The sequence below is a fragment of the Ursus maritimus genome, unplaced genomic scaffold, assembly GCF_017311325.1.
Source record: "Ursus maritimus isolate PB19 unplaced genomic scaffold, ASM1731132v1 scaffold_29, whole genome shotgun sequence".
Lineage (NCBI taxonomy): Eukaryota > Metazoa > Chordata > Mammalia > Carnivora > Ursidae > Ursus > Ursus maritimus.
The window spans coordinates 4,781,014-4,797,333 of NW_024425452.1; the positions used below are offsets into that span (position 1 = coordinate 4,781,014).

Sequence of the window (16,320 nt, forward strand, 5' to 3'; positions counted from 1 at the left end):
AAGCAGGCTCCTAGCGGAGGAGCCTGATGTGGGGCTCGATCCCATAACGCCGGGATCACGCCCTGAGCCGAAGGCAGACGCCCAACCGCTGTGCCACCCAGGCGCCCCGATACATTCTTTCTTTGACTGAGATTCATTATCAGTTGGTGTCCTTCACGCCTACCTCACAGGACCTTTTTGTGAAGGTAACGCCAGACGTACATAAAAGCAGGGACAGCTTAAAGGCAATGTGTGAATTTGAGATGTTATTTCGTTTTAATTTGTTATTTTTGAGAGTCAGTGTGGATGTGGCACAAGATAGTTTGCTTGGGCCTAAAAAAGCAAGAAAAAGTTTTTGTTTTTAGGGTAAGGGAACAAACCAGGGAGCAGGTTATAGAACAAGAGATGTCCCCCAAAACTGTTGGTCAGAGCAGACTTGTGGATCTGGAACTAACGTAAGCCCTTGAGGTCCTGGTAAGCCCAGGGATAGGAGGTCAGGAGCAGCAGTTGGCCGAAGATGGACAGACGGAAATCAGAAAGCACACACAGACCACAGTTAGAGAACTGGTCACCATCTCTTTTTCCTCACACAGACACACACACACACACACACACACACACACAAACACTTAAACACTTTCTATCGGTCGCTCTGAGAGGAGCCACAGTGCATTTAAAGATAAGTAGGATAGAGCCTGTTCTCAAGGAATGTATAGGTTGGTGGCAGTGATAAGGTCATGGTAGCTCTTCTGCTTCCGCAACGCCTGACGAGAGAGACAAATGGAGGAGGGAGTGCAGAAGAAGGAGAGGTCCCTGTGGGCTAAAGCAAGAACAGGAGCAGAATCTTTGAAGCAGAGGGGGATTGTGAGGTAGACTTTACAGGCTGCTTAGAATTCCAAGGGACTGAGATAGGGTGGGGGCTGGGGAGCCTGAGGGAATCATGGACACCAGGACATGAGGGGCTAGTGGGGGGTGGGGAGTACAGTGCGGGGAAAAGAGTCCAGTTTGACTGGATTGTAGAGTTGATGAAGAAGTGGAGTAAGAGATAAGACCGGAAAGGTAAGTTGGGACAAGACTGTCATTGCAGCAGATGTTTGTCGTGTGTCTGCAGAGCTCTAGAAATGTACACATACTTGAGTAAAAAGCACGACATGAAGTCACAGAACATGTAGGCAGCAATGAGCAAGGAAATCCTGAGGAACCAGTAAGTTGGACAAGACAAGGATTCTGGAACCTAGATAAGCCATGCGGGCAGAAAATCCAACACACAACAAAGGTGGGTCTTGATTCTAAGGCAACCTTCTGGCCCGACCAGGAGCCCCTTGTATTTTCATCCCGGGGCAAGAATCAGTCCAAGGCATGAGAAGCCCAGGCCTGCGCTGGGAAGCAGTCAGTGTGTGCGTCTGACTGTCGAGGGAGAGGCAGCCAACATAGGCTAGGTCCTGGCAGAACCCAGTTGGGGGCTCAAGCCTATGGCTTTGATCCTAGATATTAATATGGATGATGTTAGGCTGACACAGACTGAATAGCACTTCGGAATCTGGTTCAAGTTCTGGGTCGTGAGGCATTGGGTGGCTTGAGTCAGGTCCTTTAAGGTCCAGGATGGCCTCAGGGCTGTTGGAACACACCAGGCTGCTAAGCCTGTAGAGGGGAAGGATATTTGAAAAAGCTGAGCTCCAAGCTCCTCAGGTTTTGAGTGGTACTACTTCAGGGGGTAACCGCTGCCTGGAGTGACTCTGCCTTCCCCTGCCTTCTCTGGCTCAGCGCTGGACTCGGAGGCAGAGTCGGAGACTGGATCGGTGCTAGATCGAAGGGAGCGGAGCTCTTCCTACATTAAGAGGCTCGAGCTGAAAGCACAGTGTGCGCATTCTGCATTCTGCATTCTGGGGGGGGGCGTGGAATGTGGTGTCTGTGGTGGTGATCCGCTGTCCTCCTTTTTTACAGAAGAGTTCAGTTGGGCCTGGAACTGGGTGTTAGGAGGGTAAATGGGGACTTTTGGGATAATGATTCTCAGTTCACGTCTTTTCTAGTTTAGACCCAATCTTTTCCGTTTCTTTTTCTCTGGCTCTGCTAGTTCAAGTGATACTGGTAGGAAGGAATGCCCTTTTGAGAAGAGGATGTTTGCTACTTGCTGGGTCCTTGTGCCAGGTTTCACTGACAAGAGTCTTCCCCAATGAGAGAATTTGACAAATAGAAAACATGATTTGCCCAAGATTTCTTAGAACATCAGTGGCAAGGACAACATGAGAATCTGTCAGCTGAGTCAAGCATGGCAAATAGGTGGCACTCATCAGCCTACCCATTTCACATCACATCCCCATCTCAGTCCCCGCCTGCATCTCTAGCCGCATCCCTGTCTCTATCCCCATCCCCATCTGCATCTCTATCCCCATCTGCATCTCTATCCCCATCCCCATCACTATCCCCATCCCCGTCTCTATCCCCATCCCCATCTATCCCCCTTCCCATCTCTCTCCCCATCCCATCCCCATCCCCATCTCTATTTCCTTCCCCATCCCCATCTCTATCCCCTTCCCCATTCCTGTTTCTATTCCTTCCTATCCCCGTCTCTGTCCCCTTCCCTGTCTCTATCCCCATCCTCCTCTCTATCCCCATCCCCGTCTCTATCCCCATCCCCATCTCTATCCCCATCCCCGTGTCTATCCCCATCCCTATCTCTGTTCCCTTTCCCATCCCTGTCTTTATCTGCATCCCTGTCTTTATCCCCATCCCTATCTCTATCCCCGCACCCATCTCTGTCCCCTTCCCCATCTCTACCCCAACCCCCTCTCTATCCCCATCCCCAGGGCTGTCATTTGTCTTTGATCGGGCCCCCTTTCCACCACTGCCCTTCAGGTGGGCATGGCCACACAGTTAGAATTGGCATGAAAATAACACTGATTCCCTGCAGGTGGAGGAGGAGACTGGGGCAGCTGAGCCTCACAGGTCTGGGGCCATGTCCCGGGCCACCCATTAGCGGTCTGTAACTTTGAGGCAATCACTTTACTTCTCTGAGCTTCAGTTGGTTATCCACAGTGTGAGGTCAGTGACACGGTCTACCTCACAGGGCTGTGGGGAGGGTTGGGTGCCATCACGTATGTAGAAGTGCTTCATAAAGATCGTCTGCAAGTCAGAGCCGTCCCCTCTCAGTTGTCTGGTTAGCCAGTCCTTCCTCTCAGCAGAACTGGCAGCAGCACGGGATACCGTGCCTCTTAAATCCCTTATAGGACTCCTATGGTTGGAGCGGAGCAAAGGCTGCTCTGTTAGGCAACAGCCGGTGCTGGTTCCCAGCCCATCATGGAGCACCCTGGAGTCAGAGCATTCCTACACGGTGGGTTCAGGCTTGCTACCAAACTCAAGGGCAACGTTCCTCAGATTTTCCACTGAAGTACCCCAAAGGGCAGAGGAAACACTGGGGATCCTTCACAGCTCCCACTCTCCCCAATCTGTTGACATAACCCCAAAACCCCAGCTCCTGCAAGGAGAGCATTTTCAGGTTTCTTGTTTTATCCTAAAATTCATGTGAATTTTACTCCATAATAACCCCATTTTTTGTTTCAGTGCAAAAATGATGTTTTAACTTACTAATGTCAGTTATATGTCCCTCTTTAAAAACCCTCCCCCATTTGTTCCCTTCTTGTATTTCATGCCCTCCTATCAGCCAGGCTTTGGTGTCTAATATACAACATCTCAACCAGTTCATAAATTTCTGCTTTTAATATAGTCTGAGTTACCACTCACACAGGCCACAGGAAAATACCAGGCCGTCCCCTCTGTATTCAGGCTTTTTTTTTTTTTTTTTTTTTTGTGGAAGATTTACTTAGTAACAATTTATCATTTAGTTGCAATTTTTAAAATAATCTTAATTGGCCACATATGTTATCAAATAAGAGCGGGTCTTGGAGCCTCCGCCTCCCTTTGCATCTCCGCCCCCCGCGTGCGCATGCGCACTGCCTTCTGCCTGGTGGAGAATGAGATCTGCCACTCGAGGCAGATACCATCACAGGAAAGCCTCCCCCTGATTGGAGATAAGATTACTGATACCGAAGCTGTTATTTTTAGGAGGGGAAGACTACTGCTTTTAAACCTCCTTCCCTCTTTTTCCTAGTTTGTCCTCCCTTAATTGTGGCTCCATGTTTTGGTAGCCATAAGTCATTAGTGGTTTTTAATTTCTCTGAAACTGAAATAAGGTCTGAAAGAGTGGATTTGTCCCTTTTTTCCTCCTTTTTTCCTTTTTTCCTTTTTTTTTTTCTTCTGGCTAATCGGAGGAACGCAACCACATCTGAAGCCACTTGGCTCATTATGAATTTCATGGAAACTGATTCTCTGAAAGTGTTTCCATATGTGTGTTCCCAATATATCCCATCCTCTCTAAATGGGAGCACAGACGTGTGCATGGGCTGGAAATGGCTTCAGGATGTGACAGAGCAGTCATATGACCGCCACGGCACCGTGGGTGGCCCCTTCTGAAAGACACGGTGTCCTGGGTGCTGGCCTCCTTCCTGCAGCGGATCTGGTTTCAAAGACTACCCACCCTTCCTAGCCTTTAAAAAGTTCTTAATCAAGGCCTAGCAAGAAGATCTCTCTCATTTTTCCTCCGTTTCTCCCCCCCCCCACCCCTCTGGTTCCTTCCTTCTCTCCTACTCTCCCTCCCTATGTGCATACACATACACTCCCACATCTTCTACCGCCAGCCTCCTCTCCCCTCAAAAGAGGAAATACATTATTCCAACAATATCCTCAAAATTTGGGGTGGGTTTAAGGAATGGTCGAAGTTTCTGGAAACTGCCAGGTTGTTGTTTTTTTGGTTTTTTTTCCTCTCTCTTTCCTTCAGCATAGCATACTTTCTTAGCCTGGGATCAGCTGGTCTTTCAGAATTTGTGAGCATGCAGTGGAAAAGTACAATTCATTACAACACGGAAAATAAATATTTATCCTGGATAGTTGAGGCACTTTTCCTCTCTTTTGCAAAACTATGGAGTTTGCTAGTCTGACCTTTCACTATCTTAAAAAATTTGGTTTCACATTCTCTTTTTTGCTGGTTTCTTCTCCATCGGTATGATCCATTACATTTCTTCTACATAGAGTATAATTTCCAATTATGATCTAATGTAATTACAAGGAAAACTAATTTAGGAATAGATACTTGCTCATTTTAGTGTGAGGGGACAAATTCAGGGAAATTAAGAAAATTGATGTAAAAATCCCTTAAAACCTCACTGTGGAAAATGCAAAGTACTGTTCTGCATATAGTCTAAAATTGATTTTTGGAGAATATTTACATTGTGTTTCTGCTTCTGTCCTGTTGCCTCTTTGAGACCATGCTAGTCATTCATCTGGGTAGCACATATTTTGGAGGTGCCCGTCTTTTCTCAACACCGTACCATGTACTAGGTAAGATCTAAAAGGATACACGGTTCTCATCCTTAATTTGCTTTCCCCTTTGTTGGAAAATGAAAATACATCTCTAAAAACAATGGTAAGACTTTCAAATGCATGGAGCAAAATTTACATACAAAAATGTCCGGGAGGTATATGATAAAGGAAAGATGAGGAGACCTTGAATCCTGGGAAGGTCTTGTGCATGGGTGAGCTTTAAAGATAGTGCCTGCCCAGCCTCGGTCTGGCAGAGAGAAGAGCAGGGGCCGTGAGTCTGGGGAGAGCACGAGCAAAGCTCCAGCGAGGGTCCTGAGTGTCTGTCCCGGCGAGAAGAGGACGGTTCATCCAAAGGAGCAGTGAGACGTGACCTTGGAGAAGTAGAACAGATGACTCTGAAAATATGCCGGGCGCCTCCTCCTCATTCCCCCCTCCCCCCACAACGGAGATGCTATGTCATGCCTTCTAGAAGGAAGGTGGCGGACCTGTGCCTGGGTGGGGGGTGGCACCCTCTGCTGCTCAACCTCTGCCACTTGTGTGGCCTTAGTAGGTGGTGCATAAGCTGGAGGTTTTGCCCCGTCCCTGTGCGTTTCCGCAGAATGCACACTGAAGGCCACTCAAGGCAGATCTTCCACGTTTTCCCACTGGCGTGTCGTGTCAGGGCAGCGGAGCCAGAAGGAACCGCGTTTTAATTCGGTGATGTCACTCAGATTTACCTTGTCTCCAGCCTTCCGTTTCTTCATCTCTAAAGGTCATCTCCGATTCCTGATGACCCTCCTGTACTTGCTCTCTCTACTGGTCCAGAAATTCAGACAGAACATGAGTTTTACCCTCTGGCGCGTTTACTATCTACTCCAAAGAAATAACACCACCTTAGTGGCAGCGGTGGCCCTGGGATCCCGCGGGGGAGGAGTGTGCTCACTCCTCTTCCCTCAGGCCATGCGTTTGTGGCCTGGCCCTCTTGCTCCCTCCTCTCTTGTGCGCGTGGCCCCCAGCGTGGGCTGGTATACAAATGCTGGCTCTAAGGATACTGGGAGCAACACCAGCGGCGAAACAGAAGTGTCCGCCCACTAGTGCTGATGGATTGTCCGGAGCGTGAGGTCCAGTGATGTAATGATGCTCGGGAAGAGCTCTGAACGCTCTTTCAAGGGAGTTCTATAAGGATGTATGGTTTGCAGTGCTGTTGGAATGCATGTTAGGTTTGATGTCAGCGTTGCCCTAACGCTTATTATGTCTATTTTTTTAACGTGTCAAAAATGTACCAACTCTCGCACAGAGTTCCTGACCCCTAGACTAATTTACTTATTCATTTTCTCCACCCATCCATATATGTACACTAAAAAGCAAAAAACAAAAGCCTTAAGCTCCTACAGTGTAGAAGAGATATGAGAAAAAAAGAAATCATGACCTTTACCGTAGCTGACTTTATAGTTGGGAGAGAACAGGCTAAGAAACAGCTAATAATTCAGTAAAGTAGTGACTCTTAAGGGCCCAAAAGAGAGATATGGAAAGTAAATGCTATTGGCACAGGAGGGAAATAGGAAATTATAGAACAGAGTGGTGGGGGGGGCAGCCAAAATATTGTTACAGAGGAGGAGAAGATTCTTCGAGGAAAGCGGTGCTGTGGCGTTCTTGAGTATTGTATGTTCCCAGAGGAAGAATGCTGTGAAGGGGTCAATAAAAAGTTCTTGGGTTTTATTTGAGATTTGTCAAAGCAATAGTTCCTACCATTTAAAAAGCCCCAATGAAGCTTTGAAGTTAACACCTCATAGCGGGAAAGTATGATGGCTTTTCATTCTGTACACGTACGCCCTCGCATTACAGAGCAGGGCGGGGGGGCTCTGCCTGGGCCAGCTCGGTTCCACCTGGCTTCAGGGCCCCTCTTCCTTTCCTGTGCCCGACCTGCCTCCTCAGCTGGGATGCGTAAATCCCAGTGTTTCCCAGGTGACGGCCCCAAATGGCAAGAACCCAGTTTGTTACTGTTCCCAGACTCCTGTTTTCTTTCATTCTAGAGATTGCCTTGCGCATTCTCAGCCAACCCTGATTTACCGAGGGCCTCCTCAGTGAGAAGATATATGTGCAAGTGCTAGGAAAAGCCTAGAAATGTCAAGTCATATTGTGATTAAGCACCGAAAGGGAGACAAACGAGGATTAGACAAATCTCTGCCCTCAGCAGCCCGTTCTTTAGTGAGGAGTCAAGCATGACCTAAGATCACTAGCACTAGAAAGCGGTACGTGAAAGATGCTGGTGGGGACTGTGGGCCACGGAACCCGAAGATCAGGGATTCTCTTTTATTCCCCCTTGTCTTTTTGGTTTTACTCCTTCCACCATGCTTTCTGCTTGCTCTGAATACCCAAGAAACCCCAGTGGGTAAAGAGAGGCTATTTCCTGTTTCCCTGTAGACCTTGGGGCAGGGGCAAGATTTTTTTTTTTTTACTTTTAATATTGATTTTATTTCTATTTTAGCTTTCTGGGCATTTTATTAATATATTCTCCCCACGTATATTAGGTTTTGCTGCTGCTGTGTTAATGAGCAAGGTTCTTGCAGCTCTCTTTATGAGAGTTGCATTCCTTTGCAAGCTATCTGACTGGGGCCAGAGGTGCAGATAGCAGATCCGGAATGAAACGCGTCTATAGGAAACCAGCAGGTCCTAAGGGAATCAAATCCTTGACCTAGGTCTCATTCCCTTTATGCCACGAGCAACTGAACTAATTGCCCATGGTTTAGCAGGTTAGATCCAACAAGACCTCAAAGAGGTGTCAGTATATCCCAAAGATAGTGACTTTCACTGGGGCAACACGTAGGCACCAGAAGAGCCTACTTAAATACTTTTAGGTAAAGTTAGATTTTTTAGGCAAGAAATATATGTACCTGTGATTGTGTCAACCAAATTCCTTAAGGGTAACTAAAGTTGCAAAGAGGTCATGGCTCTGCATGTCTCAGGCTGCATGTTTTTGTAGTGTACGTGGCTCCCCTCCTCGGGATCTCAGCTTTCCTGTTTGTTAATGGGTTAGATTAGAATTGATTATCTAAGCAGTAGATGAGGAATTCGGACCTTTCCATCAGATACCCCAACTAGAAGAGGAGGGTAAATGGGTGCTCTAGGGAATCTGGGGGACATAGTCTAAAAGTGTGTAAGTACAAAATTTTGTTGAAGTTCTTTTTGTTTACCTAAAAATTCACCCAAGTGTTGTATTCTGTTCCATATAATATCATATTACTGTCCGATATACCCTGTCTCCAAGTTGAGTAAAACCAGCCCATTGGGAAGATGCACCATGTTTCTCTTGGGCTTCAAGTAACTCCTGGCAGGACTGGCTTTATTTAATCAGTAAGTTGCAGACAGAAGTTTTAAACTGGCTCCGGGGAGCCCCGTGCTACAAGGCACATCCCTGGGGCGGTTACCGAGTTTTGCTTTTACATTTATAAAGTTAGATGGAAGTGAGAGTACTTTTAGAACTCTCCAGGCTTTTATCTCAATCCTTTATTAAGTAGATAATACATTTTCTTTCCTGTAGTTGATATAATATCTAGGTCTTTTTTTTTTTTAAAGTTCGTAGTTTTAATGTGGCTAGTTATACAGGTATGCTTAGTTTAGTACAGTGTCAAGATTAGTTAAGAAGGCCATCTACAAGGATACCTGAGTTCATGTACAAGATAGAGATTAAAACTACAGATACAACCTTATTCAATGCAAGAAAATTTAATTATATCATTTGCTTCTGCCTCACTTAATATAAATAAACTGAAGATTAGGAAGGGCTTTATTTTTTTCTTTTTGAGAATTCCATCTCCTCATCTTAGATTATTATATAAGGGATCTCCTGTGAAACTGTAACGAGTTGTTAATATTTCTTCGTACAGAGCACATTGCAGTATGTTTCAGAAACATTTCTTGGTAACACAAAATGATTAAGGGAATTCCAGAAAATTCTATTTTTTGTTTGTTATAAAAATGACTGTATAATCCCTTTAAAGTCCACATTAGCTCTCTGCCCAGAAGGAGTTAATCCTCAAGACATTACAGTCTCAAATGACTAGAAATGATTGGTCAAAATTCTGTAAGCCTAGCAGAAATTTGTTGCATTGTTTTCTATAAACCACAACCAGAGCTCATTAATTGAAAAATGAATGTCAATTTCCATGAGCTGGCATCTATAAACCAAAAAGGTACAGTGATCCTGGCATGTGATGGATAATAAAAACATCAGCAAAACGTCTCAGGTAAAATAGAGAAGGTGAGGGGGTGTAGGAATAAATTCAAAACCATATTGGAGTTTACTGGCAGGGCCCCACATCAAGGGTTTTAATGAGGCTTCTGCATCAAAATAAGGGAAACCACATGGAATGTTAATTATGACTACAGCATATTTTAAGTACAGATACCCACGAGAAGCATTTTTTTTTTTCTTTTTACATTGACAAGCCTATCTGTGTGAGCTTTGTCTTCTGTGGGGGGCAAACCGTGATGGTTTCAGTGTGACTTCTTTCTGTTTGAAATTGTTCCCATTATTCTGGTTTCTCTCACATGATCCGGACATTGAACTTAATCTGTACAGAAGCAGCCTGCCTATAACTATTAGGTCTGCCAACTCCAGTTCACCTCGACGCTCTGCGAGGAAAAGGCTGGCCGAGGCACATCTGGGGCCCGCACGTCGTGCGTGTAGCCCCTTCGGCAGAGGCCATAAGCACGGGGCGAGCAGAGACCTCACGTGCTCCCGTTTGCCATCTGTCATAATCACTACTTCCACATTTTAACGTTCGAGCTGGTTAGAATTTTGTAGCCGGGAGGGGTGAGGTAGAGGCTGAAGATGGAAGACTTTATAGAGGGCAGAGAGTAACTGCCCAGAGTGTGTTAGTTTTGGTTTGTCATCTTGAAAGTGTTTGCTTCTGGTATTCGAAGCTGCTCACTAGCTTTTTACCCTCTGCTTATGGGCCTGCGGATTCCGGGAAAGCACTAATGAGGGGTGGGAACTTCTCTGCCTCCCCCTCCCCTAAGGCTGTCGCTTCTCCTCTTGTCTTGGAGTTCACGGTGGTGATAGAGTGGTTAGAGCTGGAAGGGAACTTAGAGCTCATCCCCCTCATTTTACAGATGATGACACTGCCACCTCTGACTTCTGCCTCTGGCCTTCCACTCTCAGTAAGAAGAGCCAGGCAGGTGAGACTTTTAACAATTGCTGGGCTGGGCTGGGCGGGGCTGTCTGATTGGTACTGTCCGATTTTTGAGAAAAACTTTTGTTAACGATATATCGCTTTTAAATAGTCGCTTTTGATTACAAATGCACATCATGGACTTAAGAAGATCCCAGGCAGTGTGCATTTTAACAAAAATCAACAACTCTCGGTCAGCACCTTTAAGGAAAAGTATTAGGATTATTCCTTTAATAAATACTGTAGCATCCAAGAACAAGGGTTAAATAAAAACGGGGCTGAAGAAGTACCCCCCGACTAAGGCCTTGAAGCAGCACTAAGTGCTTTCCCTTACGGATAAAAACTGTAGGAAAAGCAAACATGTGAGACGCAAAGAATTGGAAGGTTTTAGACGTGACAAAATCTTAAAAACGCTGGCATCATAAAAGGTCTTGTCCTAATTCTGTCCATTTTAGAAAATCATAACCCAGTCTTTAAAGGTCACCACTCTAAGTGTTTAGGCATTTCAGAAAACTGATGTCCACACGAAGTGGTTTATGGCTATGGTTTTATAAGTCTAAGCACCGGAAACGGCTATTAAGGAGGCATATACTGTTAGCTTTAGAAATTAAGGGACTTTACATTTCAGGGCAAAATCAGCTTTGCCTCCAGGTATCCCTTGGAATTATCCTGAAGCTAAGTCTGTAGGGTGTGGCGCAGGGGCCTGGTGAATGGATCCGAAGGTGCCCTCTTACTTGTCTCCCCCCGGGGCATGAAGCCTCTCACCAAAGCTACTGTTGGCACCTGGCCTGAATGAGTCCTAGGTCACCCATCGAGGCTCGAAATGCAGTGATTTCTAGGTACTAAGCCTTCCCCCGACCCCCACTTTTAAAACCTACTTATTTAGTTTATGACCCTTGGGAGAATTTCTAAGGGCTAGACTCTCCCTCTCTGCCCCCAGAAAAGTAAGATAGCTCCAGAATACATTGAAATCTGGTTTGATTTTTTTGACAGCCGTTACTAAGATGAAGAACAGAACAAGTCTATAGATGATTGTAAGAGTTGAAAAGAAGCGGTAGGAACATGTTAGGGTATCTTTTTGAGGTCCCTTCATTGATGAAGGGGCCCTGCCAAGAGTACCAATGATAAAACTGATCATTTTGGGATTTCTTTATATTGGGTTGAGAAAAAGAAACTTGTCCTACTTAGTAAAAACGTCACTTTCAAATATCTGAGGTGCAACGAGAAACAGAAAGAAAAAAAATCAATGAGGCTTCAGTCTTAAAGTCTGGTGAGTGAATCTATACAATCGGTGTTGGGTTGGTTTACACATAAGACCTAGCACACGTTGGGGTTTTTAAAGCCCTGTGGGATTCTCTGGGGGGTGAAGAACTTAAGGACTGTAAAGTGAAGAAAAAAAAAAAAGACTGTGTAGTGACTGGTGCATTTGAAGGTCTATTTGTGGCTTGCTGTTCCTTTTTGGGAAGCTAAAGTTTTTTTTTTTTTTCTTGTAAAAATTCTCTCATTATTTTAATTGATATTTACAGATTTTTCCCCCATCTTCTGTTGTAATTTTTAGGTGCTTCAGAACTGGGCCCTTTTTCAGACCCCAGGCAGTTCCCAAGCATTTCATCCCTCACTGAGAGCCGCTTCTCCAACCCACGAATGCACTATCCAGCCACCTTTACTTACACCCCGCCAGTCACCTCAGGCATGTCCCTCGGTATGTCCGCCACCACCCACTACCACACCTACCTGCCACCACCCTACCCCGGCTCTTCCCAAAACCAGAGTGGACCCTTCCAGACCAGCAGCACTCCATATCTCTACTATGGCACTTCGTCAGGATCCTATCAGTTCCCCATGGTGCCGGGGGGAGATCGGTCTCCTTCCAGAATGCTTCCGCCATGCACCACCACCTCGAATGGCAGCACGCTATTAAATCCAAATTTGCCTAACCAGAATGATGGTGTTGACGCTGATGGAAGCCACAGCAGTTCCCCAACCGTTTTGAATTCTAGTGGCAGAATGGATGAATCTGTTTGGCGACCATATTGAAATTCCTCAGCCGTGGCCCAGCGGTATCTGGGAGCCGCAGCCCAAATGTATCAATATATACATATATAGAGAGAGTGCATATATATGTATATCAATTAGCTATCTACAAAGTGCCTATTTTTTAGAAGATTTTTCATTCACTCACTCAGTCATGATCTTGCAACCATAAGAGGGTAGACATACTGAGAAGCAGGAGGCCCGAGAGAGACCATCATATCTAGGTTTCAGATTGTTTTCTACTTAAAATGTACTTTTACAAGCCAAGGAAAAAGGTATTTTTGTTGTTGTTGTGTTGTTGTTTGGCCTGTTATCACAAATCACCTGTTCCTATGCCAATTCAGAGAGGTGGACTCCAGGTTCAGGAGGAAGAAGAGCAGAGCCGCTTCCTCTCTGTGCTCTGAAACCACACACCCTCACGGTGGCAGCTGTGTATGGACCAGTGCGCTCTGCGGACCAGCTTCCAAAGCCGGTCGAGGTGCACGTAAAGGGCAAAGAGGGAGAATGGATGCTTCCATTACAGTACCATCCATTCCGAGTAACTGTCCCAAACTTTGCTTTCAGACTTGCCGCAAGTTCTCATTTGAACTGTTTGGTTCAGTTTTGTTTTTTTTGTTTTTGTTCTTGTTTTTTCCTACTTTAAGAAAGTGACTTCAAAAAATACTGATCAGGATAGATGATTTTATTTTACTTTTTTAAATACTTTTTTTGTTTCCTTTTCCCATTTAACCAAAAAGAAATCCCATCCCTCAACCAACACCCCCCCACCTTTCTCCTTTTATGCAAAACTCAAAATGGCAATACCTTATTATAGCCATAATGATATAGATAGTGTTTGCGTTTGGCTGTGTGTTTTCTTTTTTTTTTTTTTAAATTATGAATATGTGTAAAATCTGAGGTAACTTGCTAACGTGAATGGTCATATAACTTTAAAGATATATTTATAATTATTTAATGACATTTGGACCCTTGAAACATTTCTTAGTGTACTGATATGTTGACTTCGGTCTCTAAAAGTGCTCTTTATTAAATAACAAATTTCTTCAGTGGGCTAGAGCCATATCTGAAATATTGCTAAGCAATTTCAGTTCCTCCAGGCACAATGTGATTTTCAAAAATACGTCCATCTCCAAATATCTTAGACGTAGCTTGTTTTTGTGATGTATGAAGGAAATGTTACACTTCGTTCTTTCCAGACCTAGGATTGCCTCTAACACAGCTTTGCCTTTTAAAGCAATAATTAGGGATTTAAAAACCAACTCTTAGCCCCGTATCACTCTTGTTGCCCTTTATCAGCATGAAATGCTGGAGTGATGTGGTTTCCCAATTTCTTTTGAATACTGATGACTCTTGTCATATTAAAAAGAGAAGCACAAGGGAATCATTGAACTGCGGAAAGATGTTCTGTGGTCTCCTAGTTAAAGCAAAACTCTAAATCGCCAGGCTTCATAGTGAAGACACAGCTTAAAGCCACCCAGGTGGCTAAAGGACAGTAACGCCAAATTGCACCAGGGATTCTTAACCAACCCGCCTTACCAACCAGTAAGTCAGGAGAACCCAGATCGGCCTTACCTGAGGCCCCACTGGCAGCTCTCCAGGGAATCTGCATTTAAAGGAGCAGATTAAGCCATTGTCTTATGGAAGCCAGGTCTTCTGAAGTAGCAGGCGAGTTCCTGCATAGAGCTGAGCTGTGGAGACCCATATCCATCCCTGTGGGGTCAAGGGAAGGCAAGGCCGTGTGGGCCGTGGTGTCTACTGCTGTGTATGCATTTGAGCAGAAGCCCTCCTGTAGGATGCACTTTGACCACTCCTGGCGACCCCATGGAAAATTCTCGAGTGTGAATTCTTAATCCAAGCCAGGATCACTTCATGACACCACGGGGCAGATCCCTGCCTGCTCCCCCACAGGTCTGGGGCCCCTTCGTTTCAATTCTGTGCCCCCGCTGAGCAGAACTTTGTAGAGATTTGCCCCCAGCCCCTCGAGACCCTTTCACGGCAGTCATTCCCAGGCCGGCTTCTGAGGCCGCCAAGCCTTGCGCAACAGCGTGGGGGGCAGCGTGACCTGTGCTTCTGGCTGGGGGCCTCCCTTGCAATCACCCCGACTCCTCCCAACGAAAATCGAGGGCAAAACAAAACAAAAACACTTTGCCTTCTAAAGGTTGTATACCAAGTATGCTTAGACAAATAAGCCACTTTTCTATTACTTAACTAAGACGGAAGTAGTAACTGGTACTATTTATTGTTTGTGTGTGGTAGCTTGAAGCACGCCACTGTCCATTTATTTGTTAAGTGTAAGATATGTGTTTGTTTCAGCAGCACTTAAAAAAGCCAGTGTCTGGTTACACATTTCAATTTTAATTAATTGACATAAAAATGTTACCACCAGTGCCAGCTGTACCCTATTTAATAAAAAAGGTACTATATTTGTACATTATTTTTTAATGTTAAAAGGGCTTTTTTAAGTTTACAGTACACATACTAAGTGACTTTAGGGATGCTTTTGTGTTGAAATGTTATTATAGTGGCTGCAGGCAGCAACCCAGAAACACTTTAAACGTTTTTTTTTTTTTTTCCCTTGGGAAAAATTCAAGCACTTCTTCCTTCCACCCTCACTCCAACCACTCCAAAGGGGTAAGTCACATTTCTTGGATTAAATTCTGCCCTTTTTTCAGCCTGGGGGGTTAAATGTCCCCCCTCCCTTTTTTTTTAACTGAACCCTTAGTTTGCACTGGGTCACGTATGTGATCTGTGATTTTAAGACCAAAGCAAAGGCTCACTACTACTACCATGGAACCACGTACTAGCCAACACTCGGTATTTCCTTCAGGTTCAAAGAGCACGGTTCTTTTTGTAGCATAGACGTTGCTGGAGTTTACAGCGTGACCAACACAGCCACTCTCCGTCTGTTTTCGTTGTCTCACAAAGGGTGACCGGTGTCAGGGTTCCAGGACCACAAGCGTTGGTTTTAGTTGAGTGAAAAGACTTCCAGCCTGGAACCGAGAGACTCAACTGATGAGCTCTATGGTTGGCTCTTCAGACAGTCTCACCCCACCAGGGCCTTTTAAAAATGGGCAGAGAAATCCACCCCATGGTAGGCACCATCCATCGCAGACTCAGAGGGGAGGAGATGTGTGTGCTGGCTTAGTGTTCCCTCCATTCCCAGGAAAGGGACTGACCCAGAGTCTAGGTTAATACATGGAAACACAAAGCTTGAGTGAAGACAATAACGGCTTCTCTGACATTCGAAAGAACAATAATAAATAAAGACGACTCTTCCAGACCTTGAATTTGTTATTCTTAAAAAGAGAATGCATTTAAAAAATATTTTCTGTGTGAGAATTTTTTAGATGTTTGTTTACTTCATGTTTACAAATAACTGTTTGCTTTTTAATGCAGTACTTTGAAATATATCAGCCAAAACCATAAGTTACAGTAATTTCTTAGGTATTCTGAATAAAATTCCATTTTTTTTTGGATATGCTTTACCATTCTTAGATTTCTGTGGAACAAAAAATGTTTGTAGCATTTTGTGTAAATACAAGCTTTTCATTTTTATTTTTTCCAATTGCTGTTGCCCAAGATCTGCTTTCCCTGCACATATTGTACAAATTCTGCTTTGTGCCACAGGCCATGATTGTGGATGAGTTTACTTTCAACTTCAAAGGGACTATTTGTATTGTATGTTGCAACTGTAAATGGAATTATTTGGCATTTTCCTCATGATTGTAATATTAATTTGAAGTTTGAATTTAATTTTCAATAAAATGGCTTTTTTTTT

The 16,320-nt window shown here is 44.7% G+C and overlaps 1 protein-coding gene across 5 annotated transcripts in view; it reads left to right on the plus strand.

Annotated features, from left to right (window-relative positions):
- The window catches only part of RUNX2 (RUNX family transcription factor 2), a 180,872-nt gene that overhangs the window by 107,206 nt on the left and 57,346 nt on the right, over nt 1–16,320 (plus strand). For 2 of the 5 annotated variants that reach the window (XM_040643546.1, XM_040643544.1), the window contains 2 exons: nt 10,450–10,515; nt 12,067–16,320. The exons of 2 other annotated variants lie outside the window; for them this stretch is intronic. In XM_040643546.1, coding sequence (XP_040499480.1) covers nt 10,450–10,515; nt 12,067–12,545 — 545 coding nt within the window. In that variant the 3' untranslated portion in view covers nt 12,546–16,320. The remainder of the gene's footprint in view (nt 1–10,449; nt 10,516–12,066) is intronic. One more of the 5 variants, XM_040643545.1, reaches the window with a different exon arrangement.